The sequence below is a fragment of the Thalassophryne amazonica genome, chromosome 16 (assembly GCF_902500255.1).
Source record: "Thalassophryne amazonica chromosome 16, fThaAma1.1, whole genome shotgun sequence".
Taxonomy (NCBI): Eukaryota; Metazoa; Chordata; class Actinopteri; order Batrachoidiformes; family Batrachoididae; genus Thalassophryne; species Thalassophryne amazonica.
In genome coordinates, this window is record NC_047118.1 from 56,824,629 (window position 1) to 56,834,816 (window position 10,188).

Here is a 10,188-nt window from a genome sequence, read left to right on the forward strand (position 1 = left end):
TCAACCAACATGCATCATGCTGTCTTTATTCTGATTGGCAGTCACCATGTCACATCCCTTCGGCTGTTCCTTTGTTTGCACGCGGGGTTGTCACAGCAAATCCAAGGTGGATCTGCATGTTGAACTGGTGCAAGTTTTACGCCCAATGCCCTTCCTGACGCAACTCCATATTACATGGAGTATGTGTGGGATTTGCACTGGGAACCTTCCACACTGAAACCAAATGCACTCAGCATTTGTTTAAAATAGATGTCTCGTCTGTTTTGGCAGCTAGTTGCTTTGCCTTTGTCTCTTGTAGCTAATTTGGCCAAGGGGGAAAGAGGGTCCCGGCCATGCTGGATAGACAAACAATACCATCAGCGCAACCTCTGTTGGACAAACTGTGTAATGACACCACTTTCAAAACCTAAAAGTGTTTTTCTACATCCCTTAGTCAGTAACATAAATGTTTTCATATCTGTAAAAATAACCAATACGCTCATGAACAGATATTATCGGTCTGGCTCAATTTCCTCAAGTCGCTGTAAAATATGTCAGGATCAAATTTACCAAGAGAAACATTTGGGTGCTGATTGGGATACAAATAGGAGTTCTGGTTCAGTTTGTTTGTTTTACTGAATATACACTCAACAAAAATATAAACACAACACTTTTGGTTTTGCTCCCATTTTGTATGAGATGAACTCAAAGATCTAAAACTTTTTCCACATACACAATATCACCATTTCTCTCAAATATTGTTCACAAACCAGTCTAAATCTGTGATAGTGAGCACTTCTCCTTTGCTGAGATAATCCATCGCACCTCACAGCTGTGCCATACCAAGATGCTGATTAGACACTATGATTAGTGCACAATAAAAGGCCACTCTGAAAGGTGCAGTTTTATCACACAGCACAATGCCACAGATGTCACAAGATTTGAGGGAGCGTGCAATTGGCATGCTGACAGCAGGAATGTCAACCAGAGCTGTTGCTCGTGTATTGAATGTTCATTTCTCTACCATAAGCCGTCTCCAAAGTCGTTTCAGAGAATTTGGCAGTACATCCAACCAGCCTCATAACCGCAGACCATGTGTAACCACACCAGCCCAGGACCTCCACATCCAGCATGTTCACCTCCAAGATCGTCTGAGACCAGCCACTTGGACAGCTGCTGAAACAATCGGTTTGCATAACCAAAGAATTTCTGCACAAACTGTCAGAAACCGTCTCTGGGAAGCTCATCTGCATGCTCGTCGTCCTCATCGGGGTCTCGACCTGACTCTAGTTCGTCGTTGTAACCAACTTGAGTGGGCAAATGCTCACATTCGCTGGCGTTTGGCATGTTGGAGAGGTGTTCTCTTCACGGATGATGCAAAGGAGATGTGTTGCACTGCATGAGGCAAATGGTGGTCACACCAGATACTGACTGGTATCCCCCCCCAATAAAACAAAACTGCACCTTTCAGAGTGGCCTTTTATTGTGGACAGTCTAAGGCACACCTGTGCACTAATCATGGTGTCTAATCAGCATCTTGATATGGCACACCTGTGAGGTGGGATGGATTATCTCAGCAAAGGAGAAGTGCTCACTATCACAGATTTAGACTGGTTTGTGAACAATATTTGAGGGAAATGGTGATACTGTGTATGTGGAAAAAGTTTTAGATCTTTGAGTTCATCTCATACAAAATGGGAGCAAAACCAAAAGTGTTGCGTTTACATTTTTGTTGAGTATAGTAACATATGACATTTGTCAATGTGACTCATTCCTCAAAATGCTTTCAGCAAAGCTTCACAAAGCTTGGTGGAATGATATTTAAAAAGCAAGAATCCACAATACTTTGGTGTTGATCATCACCTGAATGTGAAACCTGACCCCCACCCCAATTTTTTTTAAACTTTCCACATTTTTAATTTAATCTTTATTTAACCAGGTTAGTCCCACATTGAGATCAAGACCTCTTTTGCAAGGGAGACCTGGACATTGATAAATTTTCCAATTCACCTAACCAACCAGGAAACCGGAGCACCTGGAGGAAACCCACGCAAACACAGGGAGAACATGCAAACTCCACACAGAAAGCCCTTCTTGATGTGAGGCAATAGTGCTAACCAATAAGCCACCGTGTGCTGTGACTAAAGCCGTGGTCACAACCCGCCGTACTTGCACGTGCGTGCAGTCTACTTGCAAAAACGTGGGCTAAATTTGGAGATCCGTACTTCATAAGTACTGCCTCAGTACGAATTTAGGAGCACGCAGACACGCCGTAGAGGTTTTAGTGCATGCAAACTTTCGCTGCGGTCAGGCTGCGGATTCACCAGCAGTACAGATGACGCATGTTGTGAGTACTGCCTCAGTACGGATTCAAAGCGGCAAATTTTCATTCAATTACTATTGAATTAACCAAATCTGTACGTAGGCAGTACCGATTACGGCACTCACCACATACTACGGTGGCCGACAGACTTGGATGCACAACGCAGCTTCTCACTTGAACTTGGACTTTATTTCCAAACGTCAGCAACACGCACTCCACAGCTTCAGTCTGTTAACTAGCTGTAACTTTGAGGCAAGTAAACACAACTTACCGCTGCAGGCTGGACATGCTCATGCATCGCCGACGGCGAAAAACACCTGCCGCTCCGGTCCCGCTCATAAAAAAGAAAAGCGACCCCACACACACTGCTTTGTCAACTCTCTTTATTGTTAGAGACGTGCGTTGAACGTACTCCCTCCCTCCTCTTGCTACTGCCTCTGTACATTTTCACAAAAACGTAGTGGCCGTGGCATCCGCAGAAAACGTACGGTGGGTTGTGACCGGGGCTTTACTGGTTAGCACTAAGTGGTTTCCCTCCTCAAGGTCTGCTGAGAATGAGCAGACCAGGAGGGAAATGATGGCACCCATGTTGGAAAGCCTTCTGCCCTGCTCTCTTACAGTTTTGTTTGCGTTTACTCTGCTTAATTGCTTTTTTTACACCTATCGAGATGTGTCTGCTGTGCTGGTTTATGATTGCCAAATTCTCTTTAAAATTAAAGCTTCATCTGAGGCTTTACTGTCGTTGGATGGTTCACTGTTTGTTCGGCAAACACTTTGTCCTGTGCTGGTGGACGTTCCTCATCACCTGCGCCGACTGCCCGGTGTCTTTCTCCGAAGGGGGCATGGTCAGAGGTAACACTCTGCAGGTGTTCGGGATACCGACATGGAACATCTAAACCGGCTGTCTTGTCTACCATCCCCCCCACTGAAGAAAGCGGCTTAGAAGACAGGGAAAATGTGCTGGTGCGCTCAGACTTGAGGCTTACTTCTTAGCCTTTTTGGCTGATTCTCGCCTTGGATTCGGACTTTCTGCCCAGCATTTGATTTGGTGGTGGATCCGCCCCATTTTCCCGAAGTCGTCGTCCCTGCTTGTACTGGTGGCTGGACCTTCTGCTCCCGCTTCGCTGTCAGCTTTAGGCCGGCAACCTCCACCAGCTGAGACGCGCTGCGTCATCAGCTGGCTCAGAGCAGAGCTTGAGCATAGCCCTGCTAAAAACTTCTTCACCTCCCGCAAACCGGATATCATGTGTGTGATGGAGACGTGGATCCATGCCGGTGACCATACGCCATTTTCTGAAGTCCTGCCCCAATTGTTCATTCTTTAGCTGGCCCCGCTCCACGGATAGTGGCGGCGCAGCCTCTGTGTTTAAAGCTGAACTTCAGTGCCATTTGTCTCAGCCTGCATTGAGTCATAGCAGCTTTGAGCTGCAGTTTTTTGAACTGAATCTGTCATTTCCCGTCCTTTGTGCCATTGTTTATCATCCACTGAAATATAATAAGGACTTTATAAGTGAGTTTGTGGACTTTCTGTCCGGGATCGTGGTGAAATACGATCATATTTTAATCTCTGGTGATTTTAATATGCATGTCTGTTGTGAATCCTGTCCTCTGGTCAAGGACTGATTGAGTCCTTTAATTTTACCCAGTGTGCGTCTGTCCCGACATAAAAAGGGGCTTATTTTAGATCTTGTGTTGTCTTATGGTTTATCTGTCTCTATTAAGGAAATCTGTGCAAATCTGTATTTCCGATCAGCTACCTGTGCTGTATTCGGTGGATAAACCACCTGCCCCCGAGTGCCTCCAGTGCACAATTAAACCTTCAACTGCCACAGAGTTTTCCACTGTTTCTAATGATTCTTCTTTTTTGTGCACACTTGATGGAAAATGTGGTCTCAGTGCCGATGAGATTTTGTCAGTCTTTAACTCCACATGCATGGAAATCTTGGACCGTGTCGCTCCTCTTAAGCCAAGGAGCTCTAAACCATGCCCACAGCTGTGGTTAAATGAGCCAACGCACGCACTCAGACGCGCATGTAGACGCGCTGAGAGAAAATGGAAATAATCTCATTGTATCTGGACAAATTCTTCATGGCTGTATGTTTGCTTATCACAAAGCTGTCAAAGCAACCCATTTCTCTACTTTAGTCAGAAATAATTGCCATAAGCCTCAGGTCCTGTTCAATGTCTTGAACTCTCTTATTAATCCCAGTAATGTCTCCCCTCTTGTGCCAACGCCTACACTCTAATAATTTTTTTACAATTTTTTTTTTAAATCACAAAACTGTCTGCCCTTAGACCAACTCATTCAGGTGTTGATTTTTCTCTGTTCTGTTGCCCTCGATCAGTTCAAGCCTTTGTCCTTCTCCCAGCTTTCTGACGTAATCAATCATCTGCGCCCTACAAATTGTTCTTTAGATATTATTCCTCCTTGTCTCCTCAGAGAAGTTTTTGATTCTGTGGGAGCCACTATTTTGTTGCTGGTTAACACGTGTGCCTTAGTGTTTAAACATGCTGTGGTGAAACCTTTAATTCTAAAGAAAAATGGCTATTCTTCCATCCTTTCTAATTTTAGGCCTATATCTCAACTCCCCTTTTTATCTAAGGTGCTGGAGAGAGTGGTCTACATCCTGTTGCAGTCATTTTTAGCCCAGCATAAACTTTATGAAAAGTTTCAGTCTGGCTTTGAACCCAGACATAGCACCGAAACTGCTCTACTGAGAGTTTTTAATTATTTGATTTTTAGCTGCTGACTCAGGTAGTCCTGCCATCCTGATGCTTTTAGACTTGTCACCTGCCTTTGACACAGTGGAACACGTGATTCTGCTGCATCATCTCAAGCAGTGTCTGGGGATTACAGGCTCTGCTTTCCCATGGATCAGTTCTTACCTCACAGAGTGGAGTGTTTCTGTGCAGCGGGGCCACTTTTCTTCAGCTGTGACTCCACTGACCCGTGGAGTCCCTCAAGGCTCCATTCTAGGTCCTATTCTTTTCCTTTTGTAGATGGTGCCTCTCGGCGGTATCTTTCAAAAATAACAAATATCTTTCTATTGCTTTGCCGATGATGTCCAAATATACGTGACACTAAGGTCATTAGGCACCGACGCAATGCAGCCATTATTGGATTGTATGAGTGAGGTCAAATCTTGGATGAGTGCTAACCTTCCATCCATCCATCCATTTTCTTCCGCTTTATCCGGAGTAGGGTCGCGGAGGCAACAGCTCAAGCAAAGCCGCCCAGACCTCCCAATCCACACACACCTCCCCCAGCTCCTCCGGAGGAACCCGGAGGCATTCCCAAGCCAGCTGCGAGACATAGTCCCTCCAGCATGTCCTGGGTCTTCCCGGGGCCTCCACCTTAGTATTTCTTCTGTTTTCCTGTTGCTTAATGCTGACAAATTTACCTTATTTGCAGTCTTTAGGTAGCATGGCCCAAGCAGAGGGTCAACCTTTTGAGTCTGGTCTGCTTGAGGTTTCTTCCTCAATATCATCAGAGGGAGTTTTTCCTTACCGCTGTTGCCTGTGTGCTTGCTGTAGGGGTTGGTAAGGTTAGACCTTACTTATGCATTGCACCTGAGGCAGTTTTGTTGTGATTTTGCGCTATATAAATAAAATAAAATTATTTCCTACTACTTTTTCTCTTTATTTTACTTTAGCTTTTATATGTGTTATTGCCTGTTGTAATTTCATTGTTATTTTTAATTAATTTATTTACAATTGGGGCTAACTTGGTGCCCATTTTTTAAAATTATGTACAGCACTTTGGTCGACTGCTGTCGTTTTAAAAGTGCTTTATAAATAAAGGCTGAGATGAGTCCCACATGCAGGGATGTAAAAAGTTTTAGCACATTTTCACCCAATCATGAAGTGACTTGCAGGAATGAAATAAAAAAAAAAAAAATCTATCAAATGGCAGTGTTGTTCAGAATCTGTATGTGGATTGGAGTTAATATTCCAAGGATGAATCAGCATTTACTCAAATCCTCTGTAGTAATCCATTGTGTTGGGAGCCATCTGCCCGACTGCGCCAAGCAGTGGTAGTGCCACTGTACTGTGCAGTTTGCATAAAGTGGGATTTTTATCTTTTAATTCCTAAATGTGACCATTTCTAGAAGGGCTTCTAGTGTCAGAATAAGGCTCCAAAACTGCCTTAGCTACCCAACAACCTGAAAATCTGAAAGGTCTTAGGGTTACAGTTAGGGTCTAGGTTGCCAAACAGTTTGGAAGTTACAAAATCATGTTTTTTTTTTTCCTGCATTATCAGCTCTTTAATTTTGGGATTATTGTGGCGTACTTTTAGTCTTCACATTTATTTTATTTAGTGCTTTGACTGCTGGGAAAGCCCTTAGTTACCACCATATATATATATATTTGTTTATATATATATATATTTGTTTATATATATATATATATTTGTTTATATATATTTGTGTGTGTAAGTCCCTTCGTCTGCTCCCTTGTTTGCACTCTGAGTCGCCACAGCAAATCCAAGGTGGATCTGCATGTTGAATTGGCACAGGTTTTACGCTGGATGCCCTTCCTGACGCAAGTCAGGGGTGGGATTTGAACCCGGAACCTTCTGCACTGAAACCAAGCGCATTAACCACTTGGCTACCACCCCTGCCATATATATATTACAGAACTGAACCTACATCATGAGAGAACTCAACAACACAAGATTTCCAAATGTGCCCAATGTTGTGGTCCAGGAAGGCAAGTATGGTTCAAACTCCAAAACTGATGCATTTCAAAAAAAATTAAACAACCCCAATCCATGCAAAAAAAAAAAAAAAAAAAAAAAGCACAATCGTTTGCCAGGTTGCTAGGCAGCTGAGACAATTCTTCCAACACCAGATGCCTCCAACACCCTTCCAGAAATGTTAGCCAGCTGCAGAAGTGCAAAAACTATAAACAAACAAAAACGCAAGTTTGCCCCATTTTATATACACTATGTGGTTTGGAACATGTGCGGGATTCTAGTATACGTTTGTGCAAGATTTTATTCAGCCTTTACGTAAGAACTGAGTGTTCTTCTGGACAAACCTGGAAAATGTGCGCAGCTGTGTGGAGGTGCGATCAATGTTAACTGATTAAGTAATCAACACAGACTTTGGCGTCTCTTTGTATCGCACAAACTAAGAAGCCTCGAAGAGCATTCCCCCACTGTCAATAATAATAATAATAATAATAATATCCGTCCCACATGTATCCGTAAAAAAAAGTTTAGATATTTCATTACAAACTGCTCCAAACTTTTTTTTTTGCTTAAGAACTGAACGGTACCTTGTAGACATTCTCCGTCAAACGGTGAACCTCGTCGGTGCGAGACATCGTCAGATCTTCAGCCAGGACCATAAACGATATTTTTCCTTGAAAAGTTTATCCAAGCGAAAAAGGTAACCGGTTAAATAAGCGACTTAAATAGGCGGGGGTGAAGAAAACGCCAAAGCACCCGCCTGTGAGAGCGAGACGACGCCACACTCCCGAAACCCCACTCCAACTGAACACACCTTCTGTGTCCGCGGATGACAGGCGGCGCTCGTGCTGCCTTCACGGACTCAAACAAAGCTCCGTTTTCTCATTATCTACTGCCATCGCGGTTCTTTTCCCTTGTTTTTAAAATAGTGATGCTTTGTAAGGTAACCCATGGTAATATGTGCAGGCAGCCTCACAATGTAATTATTATTTTCATACTTGAAAGCCTCTAAAGATGCACTTTCGTTCCTGAAGCTATATTCACATTATAGGTTGAAGTGACCTGCTACATCAGTTTTTTTTTTCTGTGAGTACGGTTTACATATGAATTATACATAACTATATATTAACTACATTCAAACAGTTAACACATTGCAGAAGACCTTTTTTGTTTGTTTGTTTATTTTTGTTGCTTGTTTCGTAAGGCTACAAATATGCTGTTTGATCATTCCAGTGGAAATAGCCAAAGACCAAACAAATTTGTGACCACAATGGTTCCAATGACACTACAGGGGAACATCCTCTGAAATCACCTTTTATTTTTGATAAATGTATTTATTGCTAACACTTTTTTTCTCACAGTCAGTCGTTCACATTTATTGACCTGATGTTTATTTTCATATACTGGCATGCAAAAAAATTCATAACAAAGGTCCACCACTGCCATAGCCACATTCACATTACCAGTTAAAGTGACCTAAATTGAATGTTTTCCCCCTACAGAATGTTACACAAATGTGATCTTTTCTGAGCAGTACAAACATAGCAAATCAGTTTTTGTTTTTTGTTGTTGTTGCTTGTTGCTGTTGTTTTTTACTTCATCTGATTTGAGTCACAAGCACACGTGCACCAAGATTTGATTTTCATGAACACAGGAAATATATTCTCATGTGAGTTTTCATTTGTGCTAAGAAATATAAAATTAGATTCAGGTGGTAATGCGAACACAACCCCTGCAAATAACTGATTAACATCACTTTAAGCATCGGGACAAGTCAGTGAAACCACCTGGTGGAATCAGTGGTTGCAAAGAAAACCTGCACCCTCTTGGCCCTTTCTGGAATGTCTTTGGACACTACTGAGTTAAGCGAAGGGCTTGAGACTCGAGGGCCCTCAGTTCAAATCCCCACCAAACTGCTAAATCATTAAGGACCCTTGGGCAAGGTTATCAATTGTTCCAGTTACTCCCGGCGTGCAACTGATTGCCTTGCATGGCAGCATCCTGACACTGGCGAATGTGAGCCATCAATGTAAAGTTCTTATATAGTAAATACAGTCTATTAACCATTTGAATCATTGCATTATTTATATTTTTTTAAATCCTTGGCCTGCAAACAGTTTTTGTTGTAGAAATACACTATAATTTTCGAGCAAGTCTGCAAAATTATAGATTTTTTTTCAATAAGAAATTTGTGTTAATTTGTGTATGTTAAATGTTAATTTAACATACAGAAAGCTGCAACTATAGTGCATCTGGAAACTATTCACAGTGCTTCACTTTTCCCACATTTTGTGACATTACAGCGTTATTCCAAAATGGATGAAAAATTTTTTTTCCTCAAAATTATACACACAATACCCCATAATGAAAATGTGGAAAAAGGTTTTGAGGTCTCTTGTAAATTAATTAAAAACAATTTGGAAAAAAAAAAAAGAAAAAATAAATCATAGCCTTTGCCATGAAGCTCAAAATTGAGCTCAGGTGGATCCTGTTTCCACTGATCCTTGAGATGTTTCTACAGCTTAACTGGAATCCACCTGGGGTAAATTCAGTTGATTGGACATGATTTGGAAAGGCACACACCTGTCTACATATAAGGTCCCACAGTTGACAGTGCATGTCAGAGCACAAACCAAGCATGATGTTGGGAAAGTGTAGTGACACGGACCCACAACAGGGGGCGCAAATGAACGGTCAATAGATGAGCCAAAATATAACAATTTAATGTTGTGAATGTGCACAACGAACATACAATCTCAGAATATCACAACAGTCAATACACAAAGGTGACGTGTGGGCAGGCTCGAGGATAGAAGACGTCTGTCCTGAGAAGAGTCGGAACCACACGATTTCCGCCGCCACAGAACCTGGTGAATACTGGAGCCGCCAAGTCCCGAATTCCCAGGTGATCACCGTCCCCGACTGTCGGATCTGGTACTGCTGGCGAAGAACAAAGACAGTCAAGTGTGGGTGTGTGTACACCCAGTAACAATAACGGTGGGAATGCCACCTCCACCTCTCACACAATAACTTGCAGAGTACTGAAGATTCCTCAGGGAAAAGAGTGCCTTCTAGCGCTCTCTCAGCTTCCACTGACAGCGGTACCGGTACTCCTGCAAACACTCACAATATACAAACAATATTGCAAAACGGCTGAGGATATTACCTCCAATGAAGTATGATATCTCGGCAA

The 10,188-nt window shown here is 42.6% G+C and overlaps 1 protein-coding gene across 5 annotated transcripts in view; it reads right to left on the minus strand.

The window, feature by feature from the left end:
• baiap2a (BAR/IMD domain containing adaptor protein 2a) overlaps positions 1-7,808 on the minus strand; it is a 243,980-nt gene extending 236,172 nt beyond the window's left edge. For all 5 annotated transcript variants that reach the window (XM_034191131.1, XM_034191134.1, XM_034191129.1 and 2 more), the window contains exon 1: positions 7,583-7,808. In XM_034191131.1, the coding sequence (XP_034047022.1) occupies positions 7,583-7,654 (72 nt within the window). In that variant the 5' untranslated portion in view covers positions 7,655-7,808. The remainder of the gene's footprint in view (positions 1-7,582) is intronic.
• Positions 7,809-10,188: the final 2,380 nt, after the last annotated feature.